This window comes from Canis lupus, chromosome 21, assembly GCF_003254725.2.
Source record: "Canis lupus dingo isolate Sandy chromosome 21, ASM325472v2, whole genome shotgun sequence".
Lineage (NCBI taxonomy): Eukaryota > Metazoa > Chordata > Mammalia > Carnivora > Canidae > Canis > Canis lupus.
The window spans coordinates 6953659-6976251 of record NC_064263.1 but is presented as its reverse complement, the minus strand read 5'-3'; the positions used below and the strand labels follow the sequence as shown (position 1 = coordinate 6976251).

At 40.7% G+C, this 22593-nt stretch overlaps 1 protein-coding gene across 1 annotated transcript in view; it reads left to right on the top strand.

The window, feature by feature from the left end:
* HEPHL1 (hephaestin like 1) overlaps positions 1 to 22593 on the top strand; it is a 93564-nt gene that overhangs the window by 2070 nt on the left and 68901 nt on the right. Inside the window, exons 2-4 of the mRNA XM_025419281.2 lie at positions 11055 to 11299; positions 18458 to 18670; positions 19560 to 19739. Of these exons, the coding sequence (XP_025275066.1) occupies positions 11055 to 11299; positions 18458 to 18670; positions 19560 to 19739 (638 nt within the window). The remainder of the gene's footprint in view (positions 1 to 11054; positions 11300 to 18457; positions 18671 to 19559; positions 19740 to 22593) is intronic.

Here is a 22593-nt window from a genome sequence, read left to right as displayed (position 1 = left end):
GCCAGACTGGTTACCTGGGTTCATTAAAAAACCCAAAGTATTTTAAATACTCAAATGCTACAATGCTTTTTCCACAAAGCTGAGTGAAGGAAGAAATTAGGGACTGTTAATTGTTTCAGCCAGAAGATGGTGCTTTGAAGAGCATACAATAAAGTGTCTGAAAATATTTATGGTGAAAAAGAAAAAAAAAAAGAATAGGCATGACTAAGACACAGTTTGGTGTCAGCTTAGAATAGGGTGGTTTAATAAATGCTGTGGTCCCACCTGAGAGGACTCTTGCCCTGTAGGCACAGCTGGGGTTCTAGACATCATGCCCATAATGCCCAAGTCCCCAAATGTTTCCTTCCAGTGTGTAAAGGGATGGTGTTTGTGCAGGGATGCCTCCTGACTCTTAAAAGGGAAGCCTGGGTTATTTAGTGCATATTGGCTTTTATTAGCAATCATGTCTGGCAGTGCTACTGGTGCGGCAGGTGGTTCAGGGCAAGTCCCTAAGAAGGCACATTTGTAGTGGGCTGCTGACTCTTACTTGAAGAATACAGGACACAAGTCATGATTCACATGTGTCACAGCTGCCACAGGTGTCACAGGTGAAGATGCCACAATTGTGGGACTTATGGAGTTCAGTATGTGTAGTCTATCATGTGCCTTTTCCCCAGTAGCAAGGAATCATCTTGGATAATGTGACCATGCCTCTCATTAAGCCTCTGGGACTTCTGAGGACAGGCTGCTGTTGAAGATATTCAGACCCAAACAACTGCCCAATATTTAGAGAGCCAGGTACCTAGTATCTCACTATGAGTGGGAAGAGCCTGAAATAGGAATCAAGAGAACTGATTTCAGTCCTTGCTCTGCCCTCAACTTGCTATGAAACCTTGAACATCTCATGCAGTGTCTCTGAACATCAATTTCCTTAATTTGTATTACAAGGGAGTTGAACTATAGTCCCTAAAGTCACTTGAGAAGCATCATTCCAAGGATTCAAAAAACATTTTTGAAACAGAATGAAAAACTTACCTGATTCTCCAGTTCTAGAAAGATTTTTACAATGGTATGAGAGAGATGATTTGTAAATATTCAGTCTAGGAATCCAACTTGGAGAAGATCTGAGAGTGGGGATATATGACAAATTTTGAAGTATTCTATATTTTTCTTTGCCAGTCCATTTTTCTCCTGTTATTTAAGAATTATCTCCAATTCTTCATGCAAAAAGCATTTTCCCACAACTCTGGCTTATTCTGATCTGTTTCCTTCCTCACTGTTCATGGAGCTTGGCATCTTCCTTAAGCCTTAGACACAGCATTTTCCTCTCTCTACATTACTGTGTGGGTATTTGAGGTACACTGGTTGCCTCAGCAGCTGAAAGATAATCACTGTGTTGGCAGAGAGGGAGGCCCAGAGTATATTTAATCATGCCCTCTACCTGAGCTTTGACTGTGCCGATAATCCATGGAAGACTGAACACAAAGGTTTTCATTTAGAATCATTAAAAACCAATCACTTTGTCAATTTAGTTTTTCCTGTTGCCTAATCTTTGACTATGAGAATGGCAAAAATGAGGGGAACAGAATGGTGAGTGCCAAAGTTTCCGTGATGTAAAAATCTTGGAAACCAAAATTAGGCAGTGCCAAGAGCCTAATAAATCCTGATTCACACAGATTAGATAGGAAATAAATTGAGATCATTTTGCCAAGACTCCATAGCAGTCAGATGGTACAATTTAATTTTCCATCTTGGTACTTTTGCTTAATCACAGAGCTTAGAAATAGAATTTAAACTGTAAACACTAACATTTCCTAGAAAGCATGAAATTTAGGCATTATATCCTATTTAGAAATATTTTACCCAGATGAATATATTCCCCCATTCCCTACTGGGCCTAATGGGGACACTGGGCTCCTTTGATTTGCCTGGGGATGCTGTCAGCATTTGATCCATTCATGCCTATCCTGTTCTGGCTCATAAAGTGCTTAATTAAGGTGTGCCTGTGCTTCGGTGGTAAAGCCTAGTCTTTAATGGAACCAGAGTGCTGGGGTCACCTTATTTAAAGCTACAATTCTCATCAAAGACCTCATTAGGCAGCCAACACACATGCAGGATTTTTCTTCCCAGTGAAATGCAGAGTTTTCACATGTGCTAACTAGAAACACCCTTGGACATGAGTGAGGCCAACCATTGCTCAAACCCCAAGTTTTAGGTCTGTTAAGGAGTTTACTTAACCATATCACTGTGTCAGCCCAGTTGATGGCAAAGGATTTTGGGTACCCCCTTGAAGCAGACCCTAGGATGGGCATAAGGGAGAGACCTATATATCTGTTTGGAACAATAACTGATTGAAGGGAAGCAGGTAGGGGAAGACAGAGTCTTCTGTAGGCTTTTAAATAAAGGGAAGGGTATCATCTCATTTAGGCTTGATCTTAGAGGGTGACTTTCAAATTCCATCTTCTGTTGGATCAGCAGAGAAATCATGTGTTGGGTCTGATGCCATATGAATATCTCGGGGCTGCTGTTATTCCTCAGATTAGATAGTGATTGATTTGGGCTGCCTGGCAAGTGGAAACCAGAATAGAACAGCTTAAACAAGCTTCTGTATTCTCTCATAAAGGAATCCCAGAGATGAACAGTCCCAGGCTGGTGAGACAGGTAGTATGATAGGTTTTCGGGGGACTTCCATATTTTTGACCTATGATCCTTAGCATGTGACTTCACTCCTCAAGGAAGTTTATGGTCACAGTATGGCTGCTAGAACTTCAGCCCTCATGTCTATGTGCCAAGAAGTAAGAGGAAGAGAGAAGGTAGAAAGGTCTAAGTCCTGCGGCATTAGCCCATTGGCCTTCTAAAGGGCTCTCACGGAAACCCCCTACAACCAATTCTATGTATATCTCTCTGGATAATCAAAGCAACAAAAAGGAGGGGGTGGAAATATAGTCTTTTTGTGTTTTTGTTTCTGAGAAAAGTGGAATCTGATTCTGTTACTAAGAAAGAAGGGAACGTGAATATTGCAAGACAGCAGGCAGTCCCTCCCACCTTCCCCTACCTCAGTTCTCCCTGTTTCTCAACCTTCACAAACACCCTCTTAGTCTCCCTCTTCCTTTTTCCACCTCTAGAGAGTGGAGCCCCAAGTCCTAGTTAGTGGGATTTAAGAGAACTCACAGGCAGAATAACAGCTAAGTATCCCTGCGTCCTCACTCACTCTTGTTCCAGGCATTGTCATAAAAGCTTTCCATGCCAGGCAGGGGGTGAGAGATGTCCTGTCCCTGGGCAGGGGGGCCAGCAGGCCCAACGTGGGTTTCCTCAGCCAAGTGTAGCCCAGCAGTGGTCTAACAGAGATGCTACGGCAGCCTGATTGGCTAAGGAATGTAGGTGGGGGGCATCTCACATCAACTGACAAGCTTACAATTCTTGTTCTACCAACTGGGTAAGTAATTGAATCTCTTTTTGCCTCAATAAGCTCATGAGTAAAATGAGGATAATGATAGTACTTGCTTTGGGGATTTAAGAGTTTCCAGGGGCTGCCGTAACAAATTACCACAAACTGGGCAGCTTAAAACAACAGAAATTTATTCTGTTCCAGTTCTGGAGGCAGAAGCTTGAAATGAAGAGGTCGGCAGGGCCACATTCCCTCTTGGAGGCTTTAAGGGGGAATCTGTTTACTGACTCTTCCAGCTTCTGGTAGAAGCTGCTGGCAATCCTTGGTTCTGGTGGCATTGCTCTGGTGTCTGCCTGTATTTTCCTATCACCTTTTCTATGTGTGTCTGATCTTTTTCCTCATCTCAAAATCCTTAACTTAATAACATCTGCAGACCCTTTTTCCAAATAAGGGGATTAGGACTGGGAATTATCTTTGGAAGTCATTATCAGCCCACCCTCTGAGGGGATCAGGAGGCTCAGATGACACAGGATCTGTAAATGTGCCCAGATGCAGTGCCTGGCTCTGGGTTAGCATGCCAGAAATGTTAGTCATCATAATAGCTTTCCTATCACGAGGGGTCTCTGGACAGCAGGAGCTCTGTGGGAAAGAGACCACAAATGGTCACATTTCCATCTTTCTTTTTTTTTTTCTTTCTTTTCTTTTTTTTTTTTTTTTACATTTCCATCTTTCTAATTAGAGCTTTGCCATAACTCCCACTGACTGAGCACTCACTCTCCCAGACGCTGTTCATGGGGCTTCCCACCGTCTTATTTACTCCTCATGATGGCCCTGTCATGGTCACCAGTTTTTAGCCAAGGAAACGGAGTTCAGAGATGTTACTTCTCCAGGATCTCACAGCATCAAGTAAGGAAGCTGGGATTCAAGTTCATTCTCTTTTCTATTTACTGTGTAAATTTGTTTTTAACCCCCCTGTGTGGGTTCTTATGGGCTTTTGTAGACATGAAGTGGGAGAAGGAAGAACTCAAGACCTGAGTGGTGCCAGGGGAATCAGGGCAAGAGACTGTGTAGAGGGATGCATTGCTTGGATGGCTTAAAATATATCAATCTAATTAGGGAGGGCATGGCTATGCCCAAGTACAACAGGTAATCACCGTCTCCGCCCTCTTTTTTCCAAGTAGCCCTTGCCCCAATCTAATCCTATTTTCTCAATGTCCCTTCTCAAGCTCAGGCAACAATGTGGCTTGTCCTTCTTGTGACCATGATGGTCTCACACATTTGCTCTGACCATAGCCTCTGCTGCTGCTTGCCTTCACACCATCTCACCTCTATACACTCAGACCTGCAGGATCTATATGGTGCAGTTGTCACAATATGGAAAACTTGGTGCTGCTATTTACTCTCCAATGTGATTGTTTTGTCTTCCCAGCCAGATGGTAAATCTCCTGAGTGCGGGGATTGACATTCATACATCTCGGCCCCATTTTCTAGTTTAAGGTCCCATATAGTGTAGAGGTTTAATAATTGCTCAGTGGTTGAATGGATGAGGAAAAGATCTGACTGAAAGATTCAGGTTGTGGGGGACAGCAGTGCTGGTGAGGTGCACACCCACTGTGAGCCACCAACTCCTTGGAATCTGACCCTGAAACCCATCTCTGCACTGGTTAGATGATTCTCATGGGAAGATTTCTTCTAACAATGGTCAGTCTCACCTGCTCTCAGGAGGCATCTTCCTTCATGGTATTGCCCTTGGCCTTGACAATGTAAATGTTCTACATCCTCATTCTGTCTTTAAAGCAGTTTCTAATATGGAAACTTTCCAGCCCAACTGGATTTCTTTACAGCATAAAATAGATACCTCCTCAGTTTGAGTCAAAATATTAGAATGTTGGTTGCGGTTGAACTTGAGGGGTACTGATTGCTCAGTCCCTCACAGGGGGGCAAGCCTGTGGCTACACTATAAATACTATGAAGCCCATGAACACAGGCATTCTAACAAGTGCTCTACAGCTATGTCAGAAGCTTTCTGTGGATGCCTTCCTTGAAGTCACCCACTTTTATTTCTTGGGCAAGGGTTGCATTTTCCAGTACTCACAGGAGATGGGGCTTCTGTCCCACTGTTACAAATGCATCATGTGTTCTTAGGAGTGATTTGCTGCGGAGACACTAAAAAGATGGATTTCTCTTACTTTCACCTATCCCTGTCTTTTCCGCTTTGGATAGTTCCTATGGTTTCAAATAGTGACTATGTTCTAGTTTCAAATAGCTACTATGGCTTTTGTTTTGTACTGAGTACTATGGAAAAGTGATTTCCTGACTTGCATGTACATTCAGCATTGTATTAGTTAGACCTGATTAGGTTGTGCTCTAGCAACAAACAACCCCTAGATATCAGAGCCCTATTTTTCACCCACCCAGGTTCATAGAGGGTCACATGACTCCAAGACAACTGGCCTTTTGAGACAACTATTAAACCAGGCTGCTGGGATCTTGAAGCTTCACTAACTTCACTGGAGGCTTTCCCTGAACCATAGGATGTTATGGGGTCTTGTAATGGCAATTAAATGTCCTGGCCCAGAAGTGACACATGTCGCTTGCCAAAATCCCATGGCTCCATCTATCTGCGAAAGCTCTTTGTTCTCCCTTCTGCTGGGAGGAAAGAAGAATCAGCATGGGTAAGCAAAGGGAAACTCTCTGTAAGAATTATTTGGTGAATTTAGGGAAAATACAAATGCCATGCCAGAATGTCTGATTCAGTTGCCTGGGGCCTGGGAACATAAATCTTTGGCAAATGTCCCAAATAATTCTGATGTGGCCAATACATGGGTGGACATTTGGGAACATTTGTTTTAGACAATCTAATCTCTCGGGGTGACTATTGGCCGTCTATGTGGTAAGACTGAGACTCGTCCAGGAATGTGCAAAACAAGTCAATATATATAACTCAATGCTAACATATGCAGCATATGTATTAAGTGCTGTGGGAAGTCAACAAATATTTCCCTCTTTCTGATATGTTTGCCTCTTTGGGTGGCTCTGCCAGACAACTCATGTGTGATAAGGAACTCTTACTCAGCATGCATTTGCATGTGTGTTTATACATGCGTGCATGTGCGCACATATGCTGGGAGCTCAGAGCAGAGTGGTGCGGTGGAGACTCAGATGTCCATCTTTCCTGCAGAGCCATTAGAATGACAAGGCACTCCCTATGAATAACCTCATTTTAGTTTTTTATCCATCAGGCTGAGCCTAGAGAGACACCAGTGATTTTGAATCTAATCCTTCCCTTGTCATTGCCTTACTGAGTGGCCCAGCATCAGCTCTAAAGTCAGGTAACTCTGCTTGCTCTGGGGCTGCTTAGCCAGCCTGAGGATGACTCAGTTCTTCCTCTGCTTCTTCCTCCTCCTCCTTCTGAACAGCCTGTTCAATTAGGATTGTATTCAACTGCTAGTTAACAGAAGCCTGGAAAACACTGGCTCAAATGTATTTTTTGACTTATGCAAAAAGAAAGTCAGAGGTTGGCAATCTTCAGTGGCCCAGATTCCTTTGGCTTTCCACTTAACCATCCATAGGGTATGACCCTCTTCCCCCTTCTCTCAAGATGGCTGCTGAAGCTCATCATCAGATCTCCATTTCAGGCATGAATAAGGGGAAGAGCAAAAAACTACAAGGGTCTCTGCCAGCTGAGTCCAGACAAGTACCACTGAATGACACATGCATATATCCCATTGGCTAAAAGTGTGTTTCATGACCATCCAGGCCTCAAGTGAGGGTAAGAAACATAAGAGCTTCTATTAAGAAGCCTCAGTGTCAAGCTTCTGGACTTTTTATCCCATTGCACAGGGAAGTTTAGGCTTCTGCTTCACAGAGCAGAAGAGGCAAACTCTTGTTCCCGGGCAGACACACACAGGCTCAGTGGATATACAGAGGGAGGAGGTGTGGTGTGCACACACCCAAATATGCCCCAAGTCCTCAGTTCCGACACCTGAAAGTGGACTTGTCAAGCCAGAGGTTGAGCAGTGATTCTCTTCCCTCCAACTCAGGCCAAGGCACTATGCTACCTCCTCAGGGCGCCCAGCCCCGCACAGAGGAGAACTCACCCGAACAGCACGCTTTGCGGAGGGAGCTATGCTTTCAGAGGGAGAAGGCATACAACAAGAGAAATTTGGCCACTCAGTTGTCAAACAGCCTGGACCTTCTTTTCTAAATAAGATGTGAGCTTGTTTTTTATTGTGAAAGTAAATGAGGTACAGAATAAAACACTCCCAAGGACAGAAGAGGGTGAACTTCTCATTCCTTCTTGCTCCTGCCTGTGGCCTCAAGCCCATGACCCAGAGGTTATACTCTTATAGTTTCCATGGCCAGTTTCCAAATGTCTTATTTTCTTTGCATATATGTATATAAGCACATTGTTGAAAAAACACGGAAATGGGGCAGCCCCGGGGGCCCAGGGGCTTAGCATTGCCTGCGGCCCAGGGAGTGATCCTGGAGACCAGAGATCAAGTCCCGCATTGGGGTCCCTGCATGGAGCCTTCTTCTCCCTCTCCCTCTGCCTGTGTCTCTGCCTCTCTTTCTGTGTTTCTCATGAATAAATAAATAAAATCTTAAAAAAAAAACCCACAGAAATGGAATCATACTTTATATGCTAATCTGCAATTTGCAATTTTCCATGTAGTGTCTTGGTGATTGTACCATATTGTCACCTATAGAACTACCTCATTCTGTTGTGTGGCTATGTGGTATGAGGGTACCATAATTTACTTATCCAGCCACCAGTTGAAGAGAATTTTGGTCTTTCCAGGTTTTTGCTACCAAAATCATTTTTAATACTTCAACCCTTTTGTCAGGATTCCTGTCTTGTAAGTCCTATTATCTGGGTGCTGAATCTAGCAGGTTGGAAAGAAAGAGCTTTGCTACCTCTGGGAAGACTAGTACTGTGGTTCCTGGCTCCTCTGAGGGGAGCCTCAGCCCATGGTTTTCCCATTTGTTTTAGGAACCTCCTGCTTACTGACTCCACTCCAAGGGCAGGGCCAGGGTTGACACATGTGGGTGGCTGAGCAGCCAGTAATCTGGTGCTCTGGGAAAATAAATAATATTGGGGCTCCTTCAACTGATATTTGGAAAAATACTTGTTCAACTCTTATTTGGAGACAAGGCTGAGCCCTGAGGAGAGAAGATGGCCTGGTGGTGGCAGTTTTTACCATCTCCTTGGTCACAAGAAGAAGCGATTTACTCTACAGCTCACTGGAACAATCCTTCTTGGAAGAGATTACAGTGACTACTTGCACACATCCCCTGAGGTCTCCTTCTTCCACCTCTCAAACCCCATTTGAGGAAGCTAATCCTTTCCAACCATATACAGTACTTGCCCTCAGAGAAGTTCCGGAAGTTGCGATTTTCTCCACTCCCAAAGTCATTTCCAGTTAATTTTATCCTCCCAGCAATGCCATCCAGCTCCCCGGTGATGTTGCAATGCCTTTTAGAGCTAAGGCCTAGCGGCTCCACATCTTAGTCTGGCTTAGCTGAGGACCCCCGGAAGTTCCCCTGTTTCTAAGGCCAAGGCCAGTCTCTTTAAAAGGGGCTTTATCGCTGACAGGGTTGACCATTGCCTGTGGTGGTCTGGAGTAGGCTGGATGCCCCAGCTGGTTCGAGCAAGGAAGTAATGATGTGAAGAAATCACTTCACAATTTGATTTTAAAACCATGCTACGTATGCTTAAATGTTTTTCTTTTAAATTTTGTTATACTGTGAGCTTCTGTTTATAAATTACAAAAAAGTAAGGCAGCTGCAAACCCTGTTTGTTAGCAAGGTCCCCGGGAGCAAGAAAAAAGTCTTTGGAAGGCAGGTCCAGCAATCAAATCTCATAAGGTCACAGGTTGGGTTTCAGGGAGGATCATTGGATATTTTCCAGTGTCCACCAGCTCTACCCTGGACCTAGCCATCATCAGATATAATGTCTTCTGTAGTTTGGTTACAAAGGGGACCTGACAAATGAACAGGAGTTCATTCCCTGTCTATTGCTGCTACGACACAACAACTTGGTGTATGGTCTTCCAGTACTGGTAGTACTATGTCATCCAGTTGTAGAGAGGGCCACACCCAGAGACCTCAAAGTAAGATGTTACCTGGCTGCCTGTGTAGAGGAAAGAGAGCAACTATGCACCAAGTATGCCTCCAACCCCACATCCACAGTAGACAACCTGAGTGTTTAATTCTTCCCTCTGACTGAACTCAAACTTGACTTTTTTTTCTAAGCAGTCACTACCAACCAGTCAGATTTGATGCACAAGTTAAAACCTATTTACCATCCTGGGCCTAGAAAATATTCAAAGTTGGGTATGACAACACAGACTTTTCTGCAAATATAGTCTGCAAAATTATCACTTGCCAATCTGGGATCAAATTCAAGGCTTTTCTTTTTCTTTATTCCAAAGTCACTAAGCACCAACACTTCCAGGCACTCAGCACTACAATAAAAAAGGTATTTGAGGGATTTTTGTCTTCAATTAGCTCACAAACCAGAGATATACATACCTTACTGTAACACGTTTTGGCAAGTATGTTATTAGTGCTTGATCTGTGTGCGTACGGAAGGGGAAAGGAGGAAGAGTTTGAACTGATCTGGAAGGGTGCTTGGCAGATAGAGAATGAGGGATACCATCTTGACACAGGAAAAGAATGTGTGCAAGTCTTGGAATGCTGAAAGGATGCAGCATGTTCTGGGAAGGCTGAGCATGATGCCTGATGGAAGGGTGAGGCCATGGGAGGTAGGCAAAGAGGGTATGAGGAAATGAGCCTGGAGAGATGTACCAAAGCTGGGCTAGATGCACCAAAGAAGATTGCTCCTGATCTGACTTGAGCACTGGATCCCTGTCCCCTGCTTGACCCAGGCACCCTCTCCTCCATCTGCCTGCACTTCTATCTTCTGCTCCATGGTGGGCTGCTTGTCTGGCCACTTGACACACTGCTCTTTTCATCCTGAAAAGTCTGTAGGGTGGGCAAAGCTGCCATTCATACTAGAGACTGCTGGGGAGCCTTGTAGCAGGAACTTCTTAGGAGCTTGTATCTGAGTCACTGGTATACAAACATTGGATAATCTCTTTGAGGAAATGAGGATGAGGCCCTGAAAATATCTTGTCTTTGGCTTTTTGATCTATAGTGCTTCCCCCAACCTTACTGAAGCAAACATAAATCCATTAGTCAATACAGAGCCTCTCAGACCTGGTGTGATTCTAGCAACTCAAATGGCACTTAATCATATACTGCTGTATGTCATTACCTAATTTTCCCACTAGGTCATAAACTCTTTTGTAGCCTTGTATAGCATGTAGCAAAGTGCTGGGATCGTGATAAAATACATGCTAAGTGTTTGTTGAATGAAAACGTGAAGGGGAATGTGTTGAATGAAAAGGGGTAAATGGACAGTGAGACTTTAGAGTATTCTGTTTAGCTTTGGTTTTGTTGTGAATACTCTTTGTGTCTTTTGGCTTGCCACTTAACTCTCTTAGCCTCAGGTTCCTTACCAATAAATTGAAGATAATCTCACCATCTCTACTGAGGTTACAGGGTTATTTCCAACACCAAATAAGAAATCATACATGCTAGCACTTTATGAACTGTTACAGTAAGCTATTAGGATTTTCTCTTAATGTCATATAATTATAAAATATTTCCTTCTTACTTTTAGGCTTGCAACCTTATTTCTCGAAAGAGGGCCCAACAGGATAGGTGGTCTTTACAAAAAGGCTGTTTACAGACATTATACAGATGAGACGTATTCCACAGAGATTCCCAAACCTCCCTGGCTCGGATTCCTGGGCCCTATCTTGAGGGCTGAAGTGGGTGATGTGATTGTCATTCATTTGAAGAACTTTGCTTCCCGACCCTACTCTTTGCATCCACATGGTGTTTTCTACAACAAAGATTCAGAAGGTAAATATCAATCCTCTATTATTGGTGTCTTGTCTCTATTTCATAAGGCAATTGTCAGCTACAGTTAAAGGGATCTAAGAGACAATGATTACAGATTTTCTTTTGTCTTTTCCCCATATCCTTCTCTCCTCATCTCCATCTGTTCCCCTGATAGAGAAAACTTCAACAACACTATCAACCACCTTGATCTAATTGGCATCTACAGAACATTCCAACTAATACACCTTCTTTTCAAGATTGTGTGGAACACTCCTCAGGATAGACAATAGACTGTGCATAAAATAAATCTAAAATTTAAAAGAATGGATAGGATGCAAAGTATATTCTCCAATCACAAAGGAATTCAATTTAATATAATCAGTAAAAGAAATCTTGCAAATTCTTGCAAACATTTGGAAATGAATAGGGCACTTCTAAATAACCTATCGGTCAAAGAAGAAATCACAAGATAAATTGTAAAATATTTTGAATTGAATAAAAATGGAGACAATCATACCGAAATTTATGGTATACAGCTAAAGAAGTAATTAAGAGGAGATTTAGAGCTTTGCATACTTATGTGAAGAGAGAAGAAAAGTCTCACACCAGTAACATAAGTTTCTACCTTAAGAAACTAGAAAGCAAAGAGGAAACGAAACCTAACGCAAGCAGAAAGAAGGAAATAATAGGATTGGAGCAGAAATTCAAAGAAGGAGAAAACAAATAATATAAAATAGATTAAACCAAAATTTGGCTCTTTGAAAATTAAAAATTTCCTTTGAAGAAAAGTCCAAGCTCAAATTATTTCATTTATAAATTCTATAAATGACTAAAATAATAATAATTCCAATCCTTTGCAAAATCTTTTGGGAAATAGAGGAATATTTCCAAATTCATCCTATGAGGCGAACGTTAAGACCAAAGCCAGATAGGGATCCCTGGGTGGTGCAGCGGTTTGGCGCCTGCCTTTGGCCCAGGGCGCGATCCTGGAGACCTGAGATCGAATCCCACGTCGGGCTCCCGGTGCATGGAGCCTGCTTCTCCCTCTGCCTGTGTCTCTGCCTCTCTCTCTCTCTCTCTCTCTCTCTCTCTGTGTGACTATCATAAATAAATAAATAAAAAAAATTAAAAAAAAAAAAAAAAAAGACCAAAGCCAGATAAAGACATCACAACAAAACTACAGACCAGTATTCCTCATAAATGTAGACAAAATATTAGCAAAAAATTCCTAACAAAATATTAGCAAACAGAATTATAAGGAGAGCTATATACCAGGCGAATTATACACCATGACCTAATGGAATTTATCCTATGATTGGAAGGTTAGTTTAACACTAAAAAATAAATGCATCCTGGGGAGCCTTACCCAACTCCTTATTTTTCAGCTTAGGTCATGATCTTGGAGTTTTTGAGACTGATCTCTGGATCAGGCTCCACTCTGAGCATGGGTCCTGCTTAAGATTCTCTCCCCCTCTGCCCCTCTCGCCCACTGACAAGCTTTCTCTCTTTCTCAAAAATATGTAAATAAGTAAAACTAAATGAATGTAATGCAACATATTAATAGAATAAAGGACAAAAACCACATGACCATCTCAAAGGGTACAGAAGGGCATTTAACAAAATCTAGTATTTATCAAATTAAAAATTTCCAACTAACTAGGAATAGACAGGAAATTCCTTATCTTTCTAAAGGTTATCTAAGAAAAATCCACAGCTAATGCCATGCTTAATAGGACAGAGACTGAATGATCTCTTCATAAGATTAAGAGCAAGGCAAGAATGTCTGCTCTCACCACTATCGTTAAATATTATTCTGAAGATTCTAGCCAGTGCTAGACAATCTGCTAGCAAAAAACTCACTCAGCCTTTATTTATCTAGAACATCTTTACTAACCTTCCTTTTTGGAGGGATAGTTTGCTGGATAGGGTATTCTCCGTTTGCATTCCCCCCAGTCGCCCCAGCACTTTGAATGTATTATCTCACTGTCTTCTTGTCTCCATTCAGATGGGAAGTTGACTGTTAATCATGTCAATGCTCCCACAAATGTGATGAGTCTTTTTTCGCCCGCTTCCAATATTACCTCTTTGCCTTTTTTTCCTAACAATTTGACAACAATGTATCTATGTATAGATTCTTTGTATTTATCTTACTTGTGGTTCATTATGCTACTTTGGTGTGTGGATTAATGTTTTTCATTAAGTTTGGAAAACTTTGGGCCATTATTTCTTTAAACATTTTTTTCCTGTCCCGTTTTCTTTCTTTTCTCCTTTGGCAGGTTTCTATTGCACCTGTTAATAGACTTGATGTTGACCCACAGGCCTCTGAGATTATGCTTATTTTCTTCAAGCTTTCCCCCCCTTTTTCAGATAGCATAGTTCTATTGATCTATATTCAAGTTCACTGATTCTTTTGCCATCTTGAATTTGTTGTCAAGACTCTCTAGTGAATATTTTATATCATTTATTGCACTTTTCAATGCCAAAACTTCAACTTTGTTCTTTTTTATAATTTCTACCTCCTTGTTGAGATTTTTTCATTTGTTGAATCATTTTGTCCAATTTCTCTTTAATTATTTAAACATGATTTGTTTTAATTGCTTGAACATTTTTTTAAAAGATTTTATTTATTTATTCATGAGAATACATAGAGAGGAGAGAGAGAGGCAGAGACACAGGCAGAGGGAGAAGCAGGCTCCATGCAGGGAGCCCAACATGGGACTCGATCCCAGGTCTCCAGGATCACACCCTGGGCTGAAGGCGGCGCTAAACCACTGAGCCACCCGGTCTGCCCTGCTTAAACATTTTTATAATAGCTGCTTTAAAGTCTATTTGTTAAATTTCACATCTAGAGACACTTTATGATAATGTGTATTGACTTTTCTTTGAGAATGGGTCATACTTTCTTGTTTCTTTATATGTCTCATTTTGTTGTTCTTGTTAAAAACTGGAAATTTTTGAGCATATGTTGAAACAACTCTGGATTCAGGTCCTTCCCTCATCCAAGGTTGTTTTTTTCTTGCTTTGATTTTTTAAAAAGGATTTTATTTATTTATTCATGAGACACACACAGAGACAGGCAGAGACATAGGCAGAGGGAGAAGCAGGCTCCCTGTGGGGAACCCGATACAGGACTTGATCTTGGACCCTGGGGTTCACACTCTGAGCCAAAGGCAGATTCTCAACCAGGCATCCCTTGGTTTGCTCTTTTGTTTAGTAACTTGCCTGGGCTAAATCCGTGAAATCTGTTTTCCCTGTAGTGTGAGGCTGCCAAGGTTTCTGCTCTTTTTTCTTCCTTGTGTTTATTTTGAAGGCTGGCTGCTAAGGGGTCAGCTCTAAATCTGATTAGCTTTGAAGTCAGCAGATGCTTGGACAGAGGTTGTGCTTAAGTATCATTAACTCCTCAGTTCTTTGGAGTTGGAATTGTGGGTAGATAGAGAACCCACTCAAAGTTTAGGTGGTTCTTGTCTGCCTTGGATTTTAGTTTTTGTTGGGCCCTTTGCTTCTCCTCTTTGCAAGCACACAGCATTAAAGTCAGCAGGAAAAGGCAAATAATTGATGTTCAGTAATTTTTCAAGCATAAACATTACTGGATGAATTTATTTAATTTCCAGGGCAATGGAATGGTTGGTATTTTTCAATTTCATTCAACTTTATGTTACTTTTGGGGGAGAGGATTTGCTGATGCTTTCGCTCTCTTTCGATGAATTTTTCTCTTCACTACCATTCCAAGTTTGCTAATCTGAAAGCCCCTGCTCAGTTCAACTTAGTGTTTACTATGAACTAGACTTATTGCTGGATACTGGGGCTGCAAAAATGAGTAAATACATAGTTGTTGCTTCCAAGATTTCACCTGAGAAGTGGTAGAGAATGAACTCAGAAGTTGGTAGGTAGAATTAACATTGATTAAACAGTCCCCAATTTGCTAATCCCTATGCTAGAGCTCTTACATACAATATCTCACTTAGTAATGGAATTAGTTGGTGCTTTTTTGATCTCCATATGAAATATAGTTGTGTATTAGGACTATTTAAAAATAAATTTTATTGTTTTTTTTTTTTAATTCAGAAAAGCATAAAGGGGTAAATGCCTCACATTCTGATTCCCTATATATCCACTAAAATGAGCTCAAAACAAAAGATTAAACAAAAAGTAGTATATGAACATAGAAAATTTTAAGAGTACAAAGATGTATAATAAGGAAAGTAAAAATTCTTCATACTTGTCTCTTACCAGAAAAGCAATTGCCTTTAAAAATGTCTCATAGATTTCTCTTAGAAAAATTCCTGTACCTATATGTGAATGTGTGTGGCTATGTGTATGTATATACTTGTTCATTTGTAAAAAAAAGAGATTATACTCTAAGGTTGTTATGTAGTCTCTTTTTTCATATTTACTTCATGTTGGAGATTTTCTCACATTAGCACACATAGACCTTCTTTTAAAGTTGTGCAATATTCTATTATATGAATGTACCAGTTTAGTACATTGATGATTATTGATGATTAATGATGATCATTTAGGTAGCTTTCAGTTTGGGGTTGATACCAGCAATTCTATAGTGAATTTTCCAGTACATTTATTTTGGAAAACATTTTCAAGAATGTTAAATTCTTAAAAGTAAAATTGCTGGTTATATTCATTTTCTTTCTTTTCTTTTCTTTTCTTTTCTTTTCTTTCTTTCTTTCTTTCTTTCTTTCTTTCTTTCTTTCTTTCTTTCTTTCTTTTTCTTTCTTTCTTTTCTTAGGAATTGGCAAATTGTCCTCCAAAAAATTGCACATTTAGTATTCCACCTTTTGTTCATGAACTGGCCTGTTTCTCCTACAACTTCAACAATCCTCAATAGTCTCAAATCTGATGGGGTGAAAACTTGTATATTTTGATTTATAAAAGCCCACACATTCTAGAATACCAAATGAATGTTTTAAAAATATTCTCATATTGTTAATGTTACCATTGCTCAAAACCCTTGTCAAATCAAAATCCCTTCCTAAGAATAACTTTCAGAACAACTTAAAAAGCAACCCACCCCGAAATCACTTTTTACTTTATATCCACGGTTTATTTTGCATCCTAAATCATCTACCTCATCTTCAGTGGTGACACCAAGGATTTGTTTGGGGACTCCAGCCTTTCCTTTCAATAATAGCCATCAACACCCGCCAATAATAATGAGCAAAAACAAAGCACATAAATAAATTGTGAATAAAAGAGTCTCTAGAAAAATTGGTGTTTGTATTGATTTATATCATATAAGCAAAACAAAATGAGTGAACTCATCTTCATGAGTTGAAGCTTCTAGACAAATCCACTACCCACCCATCCTCCGCCAGCTACCGATACTCAGTCTCTCCATTTATAAGCTCAAAATCTTCCAAGCCATGCATATTATTCACAGGACCTTGGTGTATGGTGTCATGTACAGTTGTGCCAGTCATTTATTATTTTATTCAACACATATGTGCTGAACATCTACAATACTAAGCACTGGGGTAGATCTTGCATATAAAATGAGCAGAAAGAAATCTGGTTTTGTGGAAATTACAGTCTAATGTGAGAGACAGACATTAATCAAACAATTATATACATAGTGTTATGCATATTTATCTAAAATCTTGGGCAGGTGCTATGAATGAATAATAACTGATGTTTTCTGCAAACTTACTATATAGCAAGTGCTGTGATAAATGTATCATAGATCTTATGTCATGTAAGCCTCAGCAACTCTATGAGATAGGTGTGATAATTATCATGAAGCCAAGCCTCCTAAAAGAGAAGGAAATTGCCCAAGTCACAGCTAACAAGTGATAGAGATAGGATTTGATTCCAGGCAGTCTAACTTCAATGGCTGTGAACTTAGCTACTCCCTGGCTCTACCGCCCTAATTTGTGTGAATGCGTTTTAGAAAATTGATCTAGTCCAAGGGATTCAGGATTGTAGGTTTGTTGAATAAATTGGTGAACAAGTGAAAGAATGAAGAATGAACTTGGAGTGTATCCACATCCATCTCCTTGGACCCTCATTCTCCAGCCTTCTTCCCAGTGCTATCCAACTCCTCCCAGTCCTTCCAGGCCCCTACCTTCTATCTAGGTGGTTATCAAATTAGTTTTAGCAGTAGACTTTCCTTAATTGAAAAATATGATGCAGGGCAGCCCTGGTGGCGCAGCAGTTTGGTGCTGCCTGCGGCCTGGGCTGTGATCCTGGGGACCCTGGATCGAGTCCCACGTCGGGCTTCCTGCATGGGGCCTGCTTCTCCCTCTGCCTGTGTCTCTGCCCCCCCACCTCCCGTGTCTCTATGAATAAATAAACAAAATCTTAAAAAAAAAAAAGAAAAATATGATTCAATCTTACTTCACAAAACAGAAAGAGAATGCCATGCCTATGTGCCCCTATCCTCTCTGTGGGACCCCCTCACCTAGTAAAACCCATTATGTTCAACACATCACCCTATTTTACTCTCCAGTTGTCCCATGTGCTAATAATTGCTATTCTGATCTGCTCAAACAAAACTGTAGTATCTCTGGAGGAAACCTGAAAGTCTTACTCTTCCTTCCTATCTTTCATGAGAACTCAAACAGGTACTGAATCTATAATAAGTGCCCAAGAATTTCATTATTTCTTCTACTGTTTCTATCCTTCTTCTTTTTTTTTTTTTTTAAAGACTTTATTTATTTGAGAGAGAGAGAGAGAAAGCACAGGTGTGGGAAAGGGGCAGAAGGAGAGGGAGAAGTAGACTCCCCACTGCAGAGAGCCCAATGTGGGGCTCAATCCCAGGACTCTGAGATCATGACCTGAGCCAAAGTCAGATGCTTAACTGACTGAGCCATCCAGGGGCCCCTCTCCTTTCCTTCTTGAATTGATGTTAAGTAAGGTGGATTCAAATCTTCCTGATTGGTTACAAGAAGCCTATCAGAAGGGGTCCTTATGAACATTTATTAAGCATCCGGTTTTGTGCAGGATGCTTTGTGTACATTGTATAAGCTAGTTTTCACAACCCTGTGGGGTAGGTATCAAAGTTCTAGCTTCACTGGTAGAAAGCCAAGGTATTGAGAATTTAAGTAATTTGTCTCAATCCCGCAGGAAATAAATTTTGAATCATATATGTTTGATTCCAAAGCTCTACACTGACCACTATAGCATGCAATCTCTGTATGTTAACTATGCTTTATCGTTTCTTGAAAGGAGCTCTATACCCAGATGGAACATCCGGAAGGAATAAGAATGATGATATGGTTCCTCCTGGCAAAAACTACACCTATGTCTGGCCAGTAAGAGAAGAATATGCCCCTGCTCCAGCAGACGCCAACTGTCTGACCTGGGTGTACCATTCACACATTGATGCTCCTAAGGATATCTGCTCTGGGTTAATTGGCCCGCTCCTGGTGTGCAAGGAAGGTAAGGAGCCCCTCCCTCCCAATACACACACACACAGACACACACAGAAGCCTATTCCCAGATGTGTTAAAAAGTGTTTTGCTTACCTCCCTTGTTCCATATGGAAGATGTCTCTCCTTCCAAGCATTCTGTAAGATTAGAAAGATTTTTCTAACATGGAAGATCCATCTGACACCACAAAAGGGTCAATAATTCAGACTTCTGTCAAAGAACCATCATCGTATTCCGAAGCTTATATGCTTTAAAAAAACCAAACCAGGGCCCTACCATATTGATAGCCACTCATGCCAGCTTGACACCACACATAAAGTAGAAAAATGTAGCCAAATGGCCAGGTTTACTTTTGCTTTAATATTTCACCCTCATGATCACTTTGTGATTTGTTCCCTATTAATCAAGGTAGTGTGTCTGTGCTGTCAGTAACACTGGCTCCCTTCAGGAGCAAGGTTTTCAAGTCTGGTTGTGAAGACTTCTGTTTTATGACTTTCCTCTTCTATGACTCTGTCATTTCTATTAAAATCCTTTGCTGCTGGGGATCCCTGGGTGGCGCAGCAGTTTAGCACCTGCCTTTGGCCCAGGGCGCGATCCTGGAGACCCGGGATCGAATCCCGCATCGGGCTCCTGGTGCATGGAGCCTGCTTCTCCCTCTGCCTATGTCACTGCCTCTCTCTCTCTCTCTCTCTCTCTCTCTGTGTGACTATCATAAATAAATTAAAAAATTTTTTAAAAAATCTTTTGCTGCTTTCATGTTGCAGTTACTTTTGTTCCTATAGTCTTTGGCAGATTTCAAACTTACCTAATACTATTGGCAAGAAGCAAAACTCATCTTGATTTAATTCACTTTGAACTTTTTCTCCACTCTTTTGGATGTCCCCCCTCCCTTGAATAGGTATCCTGAATAAATATACAGGCACAAGGACAGATGTGGACCGAGAGTTCATTATCATGTTTACTCTGGTGGATGAGAATCAAAGTTGGTACCTTGATGAAAATATCAGACATTTCTGCACCAACCCTGACTCAGTTGACAAAAAAGATGCTGTTTTCCAGAGAAGTAACAAAATGCATGGTGAGTGTCTGCCATGTTACCAAATATATATTGAATGCTTTTTTGTGGATCTGATACTATGAGGGATGAAAAAAAAACAGAAATGTCTAACCTGGCTTTCTAGGATTTATAATTCAATGATAAGAATGGTTAGGAAGTGATATGAAACATCATACATGTCAGAATGTAAAACAATCTGAGAAGAGATGAAGCAAAATTGGGTATGACAAGCTATGGTATGGAAAATGGAAGGATTAATGTTATAACCAGGAAAGAATCAGGAGATGAGCCTAGAGAGGATGAGTGGGTTTATATTGACACGAGAAAGGAGAATGAATCATCATTATGTAATAATCCAGTGGTTTGCAACCTTTTGCATTTATCCAGTAACCATTTTCTAAATGGCTGCTAAATTTCATAGTTTAAATACACATTTGTGAATTTTTTATGTTTCTCATTCTTTTTTAAAAATTAATTTTTAGAAATATTTTATTTATTTATTTATTTATTTGAGAGAGAAAGAGAGAGAGCAGGAGCAGGGTGAGGAGCAGGCTCCCCACTGAACAAGGAGCCTGATGTAGGACTTGATCCCCGGACTCCAGGATCATGACCTAAGCTTAAGGCAGATGCTGACTGAGCCACCCAAGCACCCGAAATTAATTTTTTTGAAAAGAGAGACAGAGAGAAAGAGAATTTTAATCAGGCCCCATGCCCAGCACAGAGCCCGATGCAGGGCTCAATCTCATGAGCTGAGATGAAACCAAGAGTTGGATGCTTAACCGACTGAGCCATCCAGGTGCCTCTCCCAGAGATCTTTTCATCAACATTTATTGAGCATTTACTATGTGCCGGACCCCATATTTGAAAATATTGAATTTCTATAGTTATCCTTGCCATTGAGACAGACCACTTACCCATGTCTGTTTTGCAGAGTAGTGGCTTAATACAAAATTTTAGGACTTGAGAATTATTAGGTAGTCTCATTCCTCTGTTTACCCAGAAAGTTCTAATGAACATAAAAGACATCTTCAATGTAAACAAACACCTCATGTCATTCATTGATAATTTCCTCCATATCTGCTTGTCTCCCAGAATCATCCTAATCAAGGTAGCGTCAATGTAGTCATAAAGTCATAGAGAGGAGGAAAGAGCTAATGGTCATCTGACCTCCCCCATTTTACAGATGAAGAAACTGAAGTCTAAAGACCATCAATGATTTGTCTAAGGTCAAAGTGATCATTGGGCCGGAGTTTGCCTGAGAGAAGCTAAGAGGGAAGCCCCATATCAAATAAATGTTAGTTTGGTGGTGTTTGATTCCAAAGTGTGTTGAGGTGTGAGTGTCAGTATACTGACAATTTCCACTGCACTGCACACCCTCTCTGTTCTTTCTAGTAGTATTTCAGCAACTATGTGTGAGGCGGGTGTTTGGAAAATAGTTTAGAAGGGAAGAAGTAAAGGAGAAGGGAGGGACACAGGGAAGGAAGTGAAAGGTAGAATAAACAAAGACTTAAATTTGAAGCATTGCTGCGTCCAGTCCACTTTTATTCCTATGCTTTATAAAACGGTGGCAATGATCTCAAATCTTGCTGAAAACTACTAACTGTGATGGTTTACGACTCAGCTGCCCACATAATTCCTCTTACTCTTTCAAATGAAAATGGCCAACAAAAAGGAATCAATTACATAAGCAAATATAGACTGTATTTAAAATGAAGACTAGCCTGCGGGCACCTGGCTGGCTCAGTCGGTAGAGCATGTGACTCTTGATCTCAGAGTTGTTAAGTTTGAGCCCCACAGTGGTGTAGAGATGACTTAAAAATAAACTCTTAAAAAATAAAAAATATAGAGGTGGCTGGATGGCTCAGTTAAGTGTCCCGACTCTTTGTTTTAACTCAGGTCATGATCTCAGGATCGTGGGATTAAGCCCCTCATTGAGGTCCACACTCAGCTCAGAGTCGGCTTGATGTTTTCTCTCTCTCTCCCTCCCTCTGACCTTCTTCCACTCACTCTCATAAAATAAATAAATAAGATCTTTTTAAAAAAATCAGCTGTATACAGAAATAGGTGTTTACAAACAATCTTTCTTTGAATTAGTAAAGGAGACCCAACCAAGAATTGAAAAAACATTAACTTAAAAAAAAACTAGTCAATAGAAGATGTTCAATCAGTATAAGATATATTAATAAATTCATTTAAGCTTACTAAAATTATTTAGAATCAACTGTGCTGTCTTAATCATTATTATCTTAGTAATAATTGCTTTTTTGAATTTAAAATGAATTTAAAATTTGAATTTCAATTTGAATTTAAGAAGTGATGTTATGACTCTTTAAAACCCTGAATCAAGTTCTCCTGCACTTGGTCAATTCCTGGCTCCCATTGAGATAATTCAAAAGACTAGGTTTCTGACTTCCAGCATAAGCTCAATCAAATAGATTCTGCCCCAGAAAGACCTAGTAAAAATGGGTTTTTTCCCTGCTTTTAAACTAAAAAAACTTTAGAGTAAACACGTCTCCTACGTCCCTTCTAATCAGCATCTTTCATTTCCTTTTTTGCGGCTCACTTTAATTACTTAAATGAAGTAGCTACTATGTGCCAACTTTTCTGCTGGGTCCTGACAGCCCTGAAATGAAATGAGTAAGAGTAGATTTCTAATGTCAAGGGACAGAGTCTCCTATGGAAGTCAGGTATGAAAATGAAGGATCATGATAGAAAGGGGTTGAGCCACCTGGAAAGTCTGAGCAGTGCTCTTTTTACTCCTGATCTCATTATTGAGTTCACACAGCAGCTCCAAGGCTGCTTTCATGTGTGCTCATCTCCACGTTTATTGAGTGCTTTTCTCTTGAAAAACCTAATACCTTTCATTCTTTTCTGG